Raw genomic sequence first — 12,245 nt, 5'->3', positions numbered from 1 at the left:
AAGGACGAAGCGGACTCATCCAAGCTCTCCACACCATCGTAGCCTGGGCCTTCCATGTTCCCAGAACCAAGAACTGGGGAACTAACGGCATCCGGGGTTCTTTCTCTCGTACCCACTTCTATGGCACCCTGTCATCGTATGGCTCATAGGAGGGTGCAAAGTACCCATGACTACCTGACTTCTCCTCTTTGTTTGTTATTCCTAGCTGGCAAAGTGCCAGCTTCAGGCGCAGATATGACAACTCAGACTGCTACCGATCTAGACTCTGCTAGAGTTAAGTAATCGTTTGTTTAGTTATATAGGTTGCCTAATACTATATGATTGTTTAATTAAGTGTACATGTCGTGGAAGGTGATGTTATACGGTGTCACGGGTAGTGGAGTAAGAGGGGGGATCAGAACCCCGAGTCGATACGAGCCTGGCAAATCCCCAAGACGCGTGTTCAAGTCTCGGACTATTGAATAAGTAGGCCGAATGAAATGGTAGGCCCTGTTCATTGTCAAAAACCCAAGGTGAGCGTAGTAGGTTACGAAATGACTCCGAGACTCTTTAAACCCTGTACGCGAACTTTGAAGGGATGGTATGGAGTATTTGGATATAAATTCGCTATCTTGGTTGATATATAAGCAGAGTTTCTTGGCCTGATGAAGCTTCATCAAAATCCCCAATGTATTTCTCGGGATCACCGAGATTATTTCAACTTCCTTTGCCGATACGGCTTCCCCGAGCCGAGAGGCTCCAACTTCTAATTTAGGTCGACACTTCCACTTAATGAAATGGGTTCTTGGTCGTGTGCCACTACCACAGGTGCGGTAACAAGGACGGCATTTCATGGTGCATAAATGACGTTCCGTCGGATGAGGACCCAGACACCGTCTTTTTTGACTCGGGACTATTAGATAACACCAGCATAGAAAATCCCGAGTAAGTAATTGCCCAGACTGATGGGAATGAGTTATGATCTTCAAGGCGAGGTCAACCATGAAAACGCCGTCGGAGTTTTGATGGCTGTTGAATAAAGTTGGCCGACGGGATCTCCTGAAGCGGGGAAATCACAGAACAGAATTGTCCCTCGTTAACCAATGAGATCAAGTCAACCAGGGCTCCTACAGGAAGGCCAACATTTCCGTTTTGGTTCTTCAGGCAAAATCTCTTTTGGAAGATCCCTGAACTCACATCATAGCCGACGATCATTGTAATCGGCATGATGCCTGTAGCCAGTAGTATCAAGGTCGCCCTGGTTCTTGGTGCAGTGTTAGCTATCCATGGTATGATATGATATCAATATCATAAGCCCGTTCACGATGCTCTGTTTCAGTCATGACGCTGGTCCAGTAATGACGGACGTTGAAGAAACATCGTGCTCTGAATTGCTCCATAGAAAACCATATCCGGTACTCAAACCCGAGCATAAATCTCCTCCAAAGAGGAGGTAAGCCTCAGCCTAAACTCTTAAACCCCGAGGCACGGTATACTGTACGCTACATGTATACTTGATACAAGTATATATATGAGTGAAGCCAAGGCCGTTGGAAATCGATATTCCGCCAGCACGACTTCCAACAACTTTCAACCACACAATACAAGCAACTTTGTCAACTTCACCTTTAACCATGCCTAGGTAGGTTTTCCAGCATACCAAGGGTGCATTCACCCACGAGGACAAGGAAAAGCTCGCCAAAGGCATGGCAAACATCTACACGACCTTCGGACTACCCGCTTTCTTCGCCCATGTACAATTCATCTCCTTCGATCCCGACGAATTCTGATCTGGCGGCGAGCCTGCCCACGACTCGGTCACCATCTCCATATACCATGCCGCCGCCAACATCCGAACCGGGTTCGAAGGCGAGCCGCTCATGAAGGCGCTTGATGATGTCGTCCGGCCTGTCCTGAAGCCCAAGGGTCTCAAGTGGGAGTCCAACGTATACGAGACCCCACGCGAGTGGTGGAGGCTGCAGGGCATGGCGCCTCCACACTTTAACAGCGAGATGCTTCAGAGGCGGGCCAGGGACAACAAATTTACCGACGAGGATGAGGAACAGCTTCTGCGGCAGCAGGGATACTTTGTATGGTTGCCATTCAAGTCCAAGATGGATACGTAGAACTAACGGTGACAGGATGAATCGCGCTGGAAGCTCCCGACTTTCGACGACATTAAATGATCGGGCAGGAACATGGTGACGCTCATTGAACGGCTAGGCTAGGTCTGAAAACACAAGATGAGAAGCAAGATCGATGTTGGCAAACACATCAGTTGCGTTGCGATGAGCATTGCGCAGGATTTAGGGGGGACAAGGGGGACTGCAAGGTAACAAGGCATTGGTCCCAAGGCTCATTGCGACAACCGAATAGTTGATAGCCTGGGAAAACAGTCAAAAATTTCCTCTGCAAGTCTAGAGGCTGTTTACTTAAAGCTGGCGGCTTATCTATGAAGGATACGAAACCCCTGATCTCAAAAACGGCACCTCGAATCCCTCAACATCACCATCCTCTCCCACATATACCACCACCCGATCCAACGGCTCTCCTCCATAATGAACCCAATCCTGAATCGTCCAACCCACACAGTTCATATCCTCAATCATATTTCCAGGCAGATCCGTCTTGAAGTCTGAGCCGATATCAGGCCAGAGATGCCAGACCTCCTTGGTGACAGGTTTGCCATCGAGGGTCGTCGTCTCCCGGAGGCCGCTTGGGAAGACGCGAATCTTTGGGCCTACTGTAGGGAGGAAGTCGCCTAAAGAGAAGGTCCATATTTTAGCGAGACCTGCTAAAATATCCGTGTTGTTACGGCGAAGTGAAGCTAGAACCATCGAGTCCTTGTCCTGCTTGAGGGACGCTTCGGCGGGGACTTGACCCTTGCCACCCTTGTGTCTAAACTTTTGCTCGTACTTTTCTGCCTGCTCTCTTGATACCGCATCTGCAGCAGCCACAAACGTAGCAAGCATAGCATCTCTCAGGATCGGCGCCGCCTTCATAGGCCCAGCTGTGAGAAGGACCACAGCAAAGCCATATTCGTCGACAAAGTCAAGTTGGCTTCTGTAGTTCTGAGCACCACCGCTCTTGCCGTAAATGGTGACAGTGTGAGGATGGTCTGGGGTAAGCTTCGAAGAGCGAAGGATCTCCCATGGCATACCGGTCATGGTATACTCGTTGCCAGCAAAAGAGACAGGCTTCAGCCAGGCGTTGACCTCAGTGGAAGTGAGATTGATGGTCCGAGAGAGTAAAGCATACGAGAACTTGGACAGATCTGAGAGAGAAGAGACCAGCCCTCCCGCACTGTTGTTGTTAGCCCTGGTCTCCCTGAAAACGCCGGCTACTTACGGGGTGTTCTCCTTGTAGTCTGCACCCCAACTACTCTCACCGGGAGGGATGACAGCCTTGTCAGAATCTCCAGGGGAAGGATAAGTATTCTTGAGATCCAGAGGACCAGAAACAATCTCCTTCACAAGCTGGGTAAAGTTCTTTCCAGTGTATTCTTCCAGGGCCATACCGAGAATGACAAATGCCATGTTTGAGTAGGCCGGGCGTTCATTCGGCCCCGTTTGGGGATACGACGTTGTCACTCCGGTCAAATAATCTGGGTATCTGTCAGTATATGAACTGCCACGCATGGTGTAGACCCCCACCTTGATGCGAACACCCTTTGTTGAGTCCAATAACACCACAGGGTGGGTAGTCGCTGTCCTCGACTGGTGGAAAGCCGATGGAGAGGAACACATCCTTTAAGACGTAAAATTCGGAGAAGCCATCTGAAGTTTGTCAGTGAGAATTGAATACTCCGAGGGTATCGAATCTCACAGTTTGCAGGCGCACCGCTAAGATGCGATGCCAATATCCTCAAGCTCACATCCCTCCACTGGATAGTCGACTTCTCATCACCCAGCTTCGGGAGAAACTCTGTCACTGGGGCATCCAAATCAACGCCACTCTTCAAGAGCACATAGCTAGCAATAACCTTGGACACCGACCCGATGAGATACTGAGAATCCCTATCGAGATTCTTGGTACCGTTCTCATTGGCAGACGCGAGATGGTGATACTCCCAGATGGGAACGCCCGGTTCGTCTTGATCGGCGCTGATCACGGCCAGCGAGAATGAGACATTCTCGACGGGCCAGCCTGCGGTGATGGAACCGGAGACGGCAGCGTCGAGGGTGTCTGTTAGGTTGGCTGCTGCTTCTTTGAAGACGGCGGATTCAGCAAGAGCTGCAGGTCGTGGAAGAACAGGGCCTTCTGGACGACATTTCAGGTTCCCCCAAGCAAGAGAAGTTGTCAAACACAGGATAAAGGTAAACGATCGTAATAGAGTCATGCTGGTAGTGAGGAATTGATTGCTCTACAGACTCATATTGCCGTTTCACCCAGAACAACCAGTACGCTCTTATACTCCATCCTCTCCTATCTTGATCTCCCAGAAACCCATCTAGATGCATTCGCGTCCTGAATGCGAAATACGAGATGCATATACATGACACATCCGCATTGGATGATTGTCTAAAGATTTGAGGTACCCCATGAGGATCTACATGGGAGTTGCAAGGTGGCGTTTAGACTAGGAATCTGCGAATGCGAGATACGATATGCAGATCCACATCATCTCCAGATCTACCCTGGATTGTCCAACGAAATGTTAAGCTTGTTTCTCAGCCGTCTCTTAAGGCTCTTAGCTGCGTGAACATGCCGGTTTTCTAGGTGAAGATCAGGTCACGCTCGTGCAAGATCATCATGCTAGAGACAAACAGACGCAGAAATTCAGTCATTTCATTTCCCTGCTCTACCTAAATCTTAGGCGTGTCCAACACGCTGGGTATCAACCGCCACCTCTCAGCCGTCCCATCCCTCGGAACAACCCCCATCTCGACCCTCGCATTGACAAACTTGGGCCCGCCGCTCTCCCACTCGAAATCCTTCCAACGTCCGAGAGTTGGCCACATCTTGTCCTTTACAATACTGGCAATCTTCTCCCTGCGCTGCGCGGCGCTCTCGTCGTCTGCGAGACCTACCACGCTGCTCCACAGGTTCCACGTCTCTTCAAGCTCGTCGACGCTTGAGACGCCCATGACGCTTACGCCAAGACGGCTTGAGGATCCCGGGTTGAGCTTGGTGCCGAAGGGTGATCCTACGCGTGCCCAGTTCTCCAGGGCCCACCGGATGGCTACCTCTTCCAGGTGCTCGCCCTCTTGTTGCGCAATGATAGAGAGGTTAGAGCACAGCTGCCGAAGCTCTCCAGGCGCAGGATGCCAAGTCGCCATGGGACTATTGTCAACACCACGGGTCGTCAGGAGCCCCATGTTGAGCATGCTAGCATTCAACAAACACTCCACCCCAGCATCCTTGAACCTCTCCAGCAGAGCCTTCTCACCCAGCTGACTATTCTGCACACAAAAGTGTCCATACGATAGAACAGCATCAAGCGGCTCTCCCGTCTCGCGCAAAATCATCTCGGCCAGCGAGGCAAGCGTATCGACAGGATACCCACTGATGCCCACATATCGAATCAAGCCCTGATCCCTCAACCGTCGCAGCTCCATGACCGCACCGAGGACTTCCTCAGGCGACACAAACTCGACGTCATGCGTGTACACCAGGTCCAAGTACGGCGTGCCCAGCCGTTCCAGGCTGCGACACACACTGTACCGGATCCAGGCAGGCGAGTAGTCAAACTCGTCGCTCGCGATGCGGCCGGCCTTTGTGATGAGGAAGTAACCCTCCCGCGGCGGCGGAGGTGTCAACTTGCGCAGCGCATCGCCAAGAAGAATCTCGGAGGGACCGTAGTAGGGCGAGGTATCGAAGCCGAGGATATTGTGAGCGAGCGCGCGTCCGACGATGTCGGTATAGGGCATGTGCGCCGGATCGGGATGATACTGGTGGTTGAATGTAGCCGTGCCGAGTATTAGAGGAGGCAGGACATCGGAGAGGGGTTTTCGCAGCGTCGCCATTGCTTCTGAAGCTATCGCCAATGACGATCTAGGGTGGATATGCGAGAGGTAGGTTATCGCAAAGAGCGAGAATTTCGGTTTGGGTCTCTCAGGGTCCTTCCGATAAAGGTAATCGGCGCGGGCCGGCTTGTGGAGAAGCACGAGAGAAATTCACAAGAGAGAGCTTCGGGAAGTGCTCGGCGATATCGGAAAGGACAAGAGAAAGCAATTGAGAGTATCTTGAGTAAACTCTACAGAATTGAAAGAAAAGACATCAAAATAAGGGGTCCTTCTGCGTTTGTCAGCTCTCAAGGGTTCACATATTAGCCTCACTCTTGTTGCATCCCGATCCGATCCGCCGCAATTAAGCGCGATCGCGGAATATCGCATTTTTCCTTGTGTTCTTTGTGATGAATCATGACCAAGAGATTCCGAGGGTCCGGCCCAGTCCAGAATTAGTTCAAGTGCGTAATCGAGTCAAGCACTTGCGCCATCGTCGAGTCGATGGTTGCCAATGATTCCAGAGCGTGTGCGTGACATTTTTGACGCGATAACACTAGAAAAATGGAGGAGGAAGAAAAGGTGAGTTCTCCAATTCGAAAAGAAAAAAAGGTCAGCTTCTAAACGACCGGATGACCTCGATGACTGCATGGATCATCTGAACAGACACACCCGTCGGTCATCCATCTCCGTTCTATTGCCCGCCCGTCGGACTATCCTCTTCCGTCGATGGCCAAGCGGGGGCTTGGAATAGCATCACCCCATATCTGGGACCACTGATGACGCCAGATGGGACTTTCACAAGCTATCGAGTGTCAACCATTGCGCTTCCTTAAACCCGAAGATCACAAGGAGAATCGTATGATTCAATCTCAGAGAAAGGGGGGACTTGTCCAATTACCAAACGAATAGTGGTGAGTATCTGAAAAGAGGCGAGTTTCATCCATCCTGTTTGCTCCTTGACTCCAGAAACCCATGTTTCTCAAGTCCCATCAAAAGAATCCCATATTCAAGCCATACCGTCGTTCATACCAAAAAGCAAACGCAAAAGCAAAAACAAGTCGTGCATCGCCAAAAAGAAAACTCCCAGCATGTGTATCCTCAGTCATGCCCTCAATGCGCCCGACCATTAATAGACCACAAACAATGACCCATGGGTATCAAGATCCTCCCCTTATCCAAAGGCGCAATCTAGAACCACGCCCCCATATTCCAGGGATCGCGCTTCCGAGATGTCCGTGTGTGTTTTCCCCTTGAGCATAGACAAACCCCCTAGCCTATTCAGACCAGGGAACTACAGAAAACCGTTCCCAGGTTCCAAAACATTTGTCGAGACACATAAATCTCCGTGAGTGGTGTGACGGACGGAGATGTATCTGCTTGTCCAGCTCAGCCCTGTCAGACTTGCAGGTCCAGGTCCCTTGTCCGTGATGATGGCTCACGCGCCTGTCGCTCGCTGATACAACAGCAAACAACCAACACATGGGGCCTCACGCGCATTTTCACCGCTGTAGCGGTCGTTGACTGAGGTTTCACCCTGAGGGCCTAGACGCGCGTGAGGCCTCGACCTCGTGAGAAGCACCCTAATCAGTCGGTCAGTAACAAGTCAAGGGGGTCAAGCGGGACCGAGTTACATACAATCACACTATATAGATGTGGTTAGCATACGATTCTACAATACGACATCAAGGATCAACTTACGAAAGACGACGAGGAACCCTCGTTGTGCGTGAGGCAGTATCCGCCGCAGCACTTCCTGCAGATCTTTTGCGTGCGCTCGATGCAGTCATCGCACTATCGTCAGGGTCAGCATTGTAGATAACGATGGGCAGAGGAAAGACAAACATTCATGCCGCATTCCCAGCAGCTTCGTGAGACGCGGGCCTGTGTTTCTGGTCAGCAAACATGCCACACCAATAGACAAAGGAGATGGATTATTGCTCGTCTCGGAATCACCACCATAGAGCAGATGCATACAATTTCTTTCGCCAGGGGGGTTTTTGCTAAACCAGCAGCGGCAGCTTATTTCCCGTGCAATGCGAATGACGGTGCGTGCTCGTTCAGGTCGATGATCCTACGTCCATGGTGCAGGCTCTACAGAGACCGTCTCGTACCTTGGCTTTGGTCATTGTTGCCGGCGCCGGCTCCACTTGGTCCAGCGAGTTCCAGCTTCCGTCATACTCGACAATCGTGACGCTTGGTTCATGCATGCCCACGCCGTGAGAATGGCCGAAGGGTTCGTAGCAAGTCTCGCACCACCACTTGTTGCACGTCACGCAGAACCTGTCCCTCAGGCAGTCGGCGCATCGCGCTGCAAAGGCCTGGCCTCCGGGCCGGGGCGTAGTGGCCGCCTGCACGGACGACGAGAGGATCGGCGGCGGAGACAGCAGCGGCAGTGCTGAAGGATGCGTCGTCTCAGTGTTCATGAGGCCCTCGGGCGCCTTGCCACAGGACGCGCAACCGCCAACTGCAAAGGTGGCGATAGCAGGGTTGCAGGCATATCGCAGATGCATCTTGCCAAAGGCTGGCGAGTTGCGGTGGCGCGGGCCCTGGCACAGCACGGCATCGAAGGAGATGAGACCTTGGCATGCTAGAAGGCACTGTGCCCAGTCTGCGTCGATGCCATTGCTGAGCATCCGACCCTTACGAGACCACCAGGCGTCGGCTTCACCCTCAAGAGATTCGCCCAGTGCCTTGTGACTCTTGTGGTTCCAGCCTGCGCCGACCGACATCTTGGTGGTGTCGGCGTCGTGGAGCAGAGGCGTCGCAGGCTCCTTGGAACCAAAGATGTACAGAGCCTTGAGTCGCGGGGCACCCTCTGGGCGGGTGCTGCGACAGGCATAAGCCAGCGCGGCGCGCAGCTTGCCGTGGTTCAGGTTCTTGACATCGCGGATCGAGAGCATGCGCACGCTGTAGGTCGGGTCATTGATAATCTCGTGGCACAGCTCGGCCGTGACCGAGAGGCCGTCGAGGATCAGAGATTGAACATCGCGGAGAATGTCTCGCTGCTTGAGCGTCGAAAAGATGCCCCTCAAGGGCCCGGCGTAGAAGCTGTAAGTGGGAATCGTCAGTTAGCTAGCGGGTCATTAAAGTGGTCGCAGCGCCAGCGACAGGGGGTTAGATAGCTCATGACGGGGAAGGGACTCACTCATCCTCAGTCAAGTACTCGGAGAGCTGCACATTGCGCCAAACAGAAAGACTACGCTCAGCTTCGGTGTTGGTGGTGCCGAAGTGCGCCGTCTTAACCCGCGTGAGGTCGAGGTGACGAAATACGCCCGGCGTCTGGAAGATGAGGTACCGGAGGTCGCGGCAGGTCGCGGCAAGGTTCAGCAGGCCAGACACGGGGAGATATGGCAGCGTGTTCCTGAGAACGAGCGAGTTGTATAGAGCGTCGAAGAGGGTCAAGCCCTTGGGTCGGATCTGGAGGATCTCTACGCGCGTTTCGTGGTCGACAATAACTTGGCTCATGTCAGGCTGACCAGAATCTCATGGGCAATCACGGGGGGAGGATTAATGAAGGACAGCCCAACTGGCAAGGAGGGCTAATGAAGGGAAGGGGGGAGGATGAAGACAGGAGAGAGAAACAAGAACAACAACGTCGAGGAGGACGAGGCTGTTTAAAGATATCAATCATGAGGCGGACTAATAAGACAGATTTGTCCGAGAGCACCAAGCACCAAGCCCATGCCCATGCGCAGCGGCCAGGGCGGCAACGATTCGCTGGAACGAAAGCTTCCTTTCCAGACATGGTTTCGTCTGGGGGAGAGAGATGGCCCTGCCCTGTCTGGGTGTGGGATGGGCATGGGATAGGACAGGTCAGGATGGGATGAGATGAGATTGGATTGGCGAAGCTAGGTTCTGCGCTGTTGGGATTGTCCTTATTGAGGAGGCGAGGGAGGGGAGGGTGTGCCCAGTATCGGGATGATGCATTGGCATTACAAAGGCTGTTTGGAAGCTGTGTGATGAAAGCTTGGGCATTTTGCTGGCAACCATCTTGGGAAGCGATAGACGGTTATCCAATGTGTGAGCTCATCATCATCCACCACGGCCGGGCCACCTGAGAGGTCTTGTTGTTGAGCCCCCCACTCTCTCTCCCCGTTAGAGACACGGTAGAGCGCAGCCGGCCGGACCGGACACAAGTCAGATATGCTGCTGAGGCAGCACAACACAGCACAAGGACGACTCAACCAAAGACAAGAACCAGGTTAAAGGGGGGCGGGCGGTTCAACATAGGTAGGGGATCGGCCCGTCAAGAGAAGCTTGCGAGTGGAGAGGCGTGTGTCTGTCGAGTCGAGTCACGAACCCTAGTCGACTAGCGACTCTTGTCATGTTTGATGAATGGCCGACCTGAAGTCTGGCCGGCCTGATGTCTCGACAAGATGGCATCACCAGCTCCAGCTGGATCCCATCTTATCGCTGGCAGCCCGTGTTCGCAAGCGGTAGCTCCGCTTAGGCAGGAGGGGGGAGCTTGTCCCCTCAGGCGCACCATTCGAGTGAGCTTCTGGTCTTTGGGGGGTGACTAGGCGAATGGGGGCTCAAGACGTAATGCAATGACGCTGCAAGAACCATGGCCCGGCTTCCTTTGCCCGCCCGTCTGTTCCAACGTTTCGTTCGTTTCGCCGACCTCGACAGCACCTAGCTCCCCCAGAGCCCTTGTCGGTCCCCTACTTTTTGAGGCTGTCAAGTGCAACACCCCCCCGGCCCCCCTTTCGGCCCCTTCGGGATGCTGTGCAAGCTTGCTGTGACGGGCCTTGTAAGATGGGGGAATCATGGAAGCATCCAAAGCACCTCCGCGGTGAGGGGAAAAAACACAACAAGTGGTGACCACTCTTGTCATGGTTGGATACATGATGGGCAGGGCGGGCTGGTTGTGTCACATGTCCGCGATCCCACCTGTAATGCGAGGGATGGACGGTCACAGAGGCCAGGCTGTAGGCTGGCTTCTGCAGGCTGGCTGCTCTATCCCAGGCAAGCTCGTTCCCTGGGAATTAAGGTCCAGGTCCTCGACAAGCTTGACCTGATCAACGTACCAGAATCTGGGGGGTCCGCTCGCAGATCGTACCAAGCCCGGGCGGGTGGGGCCAGGACAAGACAGCGTCAAGCCTCATGATGGTCTTTCCTGGCCGGCGCTGTGCTTTCTGCGTCCAAGCAAGTCGCGGATCTTGCAAGGGATGGATAGGTGAGATGTGACTTAGATGAGCTGGCTCGTGTTTCTGCTGTGCTTCGACCTGCCGCCGCCAATCTCTTCTCCACGTTCCGTGCATTGCAAACTCCCCGTCGTTGTTGTTACTCGGAGAGGCGTGCCGGCAGTGCCATCCATCTCTTTAGCCAGCCATCATGGCCCTAGGCTTGCTGCATTTAGCCGCCTCTGCCCTCAGTGGGGGGGACATCACACATGCGAACGAATCCATCTCAAACAAAAGACGCCGGGCAACGTGAAATCGGCATCCCGCAAGACAGAGAGCGGTGAACTCGGAGATAGCCTGCGATCGGCAAGTAAAAGCGAAGGACACCTTACATTGCCCGCACACAATGCCAAGACCTCGACTCCTGGATACCACCGAGTATTTGCCAGCATGAGATTGCGTGGCGATGGTCCCTGGCGCGCCATACCGTCAAGTCAAAGCCTCTAGCCGCACCAACGTGGTTGGGTCGGGTTTCTTCCCGGGCCCGTGTTGTTGTATCTCGCCGATTAGTTAGATGAGATGCTGTGGGTGCGTTTGTCTGGGCGTAGTTTATCTCGAACTGAATATTGTTGTGCACGTTAGCCTGGGGTTGCAATTCCCTTTTGGGGAATCTCATGACACCATGCCGCTTCTGTCGATGCTTGCCGCCCGCTGCCAAGACCTCGTCTCGCATGCATGACCGGAAGCTGGCTGGATGTTGAGCCGGCATCGTGATGCACAATATTGTTAGTGTCGCATGAAACCTGGGGTTGAAGGCACGAGATATCGGACATTCGTTAGTCCGTATCCGTTGGCGAGATGGGACTGAAGATTATGTAAGGCGATTCGAGTTGCTTGGCTGCCTGGTCGTCACGGTTCAGCTTCCAGGCGATGCTGGAAGAACGTCACCGAATCCGCTGACTGAGCATCGTCGTTTTTAATTGTTGAACGAGTATGTAATTAATGTACGACCTTCAGAGCAAACATGTCGGAGTTGTTTTCTCATTTTTATCAAAAGTTATCGCATGACATGCAGATTCTCCAATTAACCTCTTGACTTGCATCTTGTCTCCTCTCTCCACTATCGTCAAGCTAGACCCCGCCAACCGATCATTGCCTTTTCAGTTTCCTGCTATCTCCTGCAACCGACCTCACG

The 12,245-nt window shown here is 53.1% G+C and overlaps 4 protein-coding genes across 4 annotated transcripts; 1 reads left to right on the top strand and 3 right to left on the bottom strand.

Annotated features, from left to right (window-relative positions):
- Positions 1 to 1,204: 1,204 nt before the first annotated feature.
- On the top strand, positions 1,205 to 2,105 carry MRS44_005466 (uncharacterized protein; the record flags this gene model as incomplete). Its single annotated transcript, XM_046281723.2, has 4 exons — positions 1,205 to 1,268; positions 1,382 to 1,476; positions 1,626 to 1,733; positions 1,782 to 2,105. 4 exons carry the CDS (start codon positions 1,205 to 1,207, stop codon positions 2,103 to 2,105), a joined length of 591 nt encoding a protein of 196 aa, XP_046124532.2.
- A 324-nt stretch (positions 2,106 to 2,429) lies between these two features.
- MRS44_005465 (uncharacterized protein) lies at positions 2,430 to 4,318 on the bottom strand (the record flags this gene model as incomplete). The annotated part of the gene is made up of 4 exons (XM_046279774.2): positions 2,430 to 3,282; positions 3,328 to 3,583; positions 3,633 to 3,755; positions 3,805 to 4,318. The coding sequence occupies 4 exons, from the start codon at positions 4,316 to 4,318 to the stop codon at positions 2,430 to 2,432; spliced, it is 1,746 nt and encodes a 581-aa protein (XP_046124533.2).
- Positions 4,319 to 4,784: 466 nt separating this feature from the next.
- Positions 4,785 to 5,945, bottom strand: MRS44_005464 (uncharacterized protein; the record flags this gene model as incomplete). The annotated part of the gene is made up of 1 exon (XM_046268015.2): positions 4,785 to 5,945. The coding sequence occupies one exon, from the start codon at positions 5,943 to 5,945 to the stop codon at positions 4,785 to 4,787; it is 1,161 nt and encodes a 386-aa protein (XP_046124534.2).
- Positions 5,946 to 7,469: 1,524 nt separating this feature from the next.
- MRS44_005463 (uncharacterized protein) lies at positions 7,470 to 9,392 on the bottom strand (the record flags this gene model as incomplete). The annotated part of the gene is made up of 5 exons (XM_065622622.1): positions 7,470 to 7,507; positions 7,563 to 7,569; positions 7,626 to 7,718; positions 8,039 to 8,975; positions 9,073 to 9,392. 5 exons carry the CDS (start codon positions 9,390 to 9,392, stop codon positions 7,470 to 7,472), a joined length of 1,395 nt encoding a protein of 464 aa, XP_065478694.1.
- Positions 9,393 to 12,245: the final 2,853 nt, after the last annotated feature.

The sequence above is a fragment of the Fusarium solani genome, assembly GCF_023522795.1.
Source record: "Fusarium solani strain SB1 chromosome Unknown bctg00000002, whole genome shotgun sequence".
Taxonomy (NCBI): Eukaryota; Fungi; Ascomycota; class Sordariomycetes; order Hypocreales; family Nectriaceae; genus Fusarium; species Fusarium solani.
The sequence above is the reverse complement of the archived record's forward strand: the minus strand, read 5'-3'. Positions and strand labels throughout refer to the sequence as shown.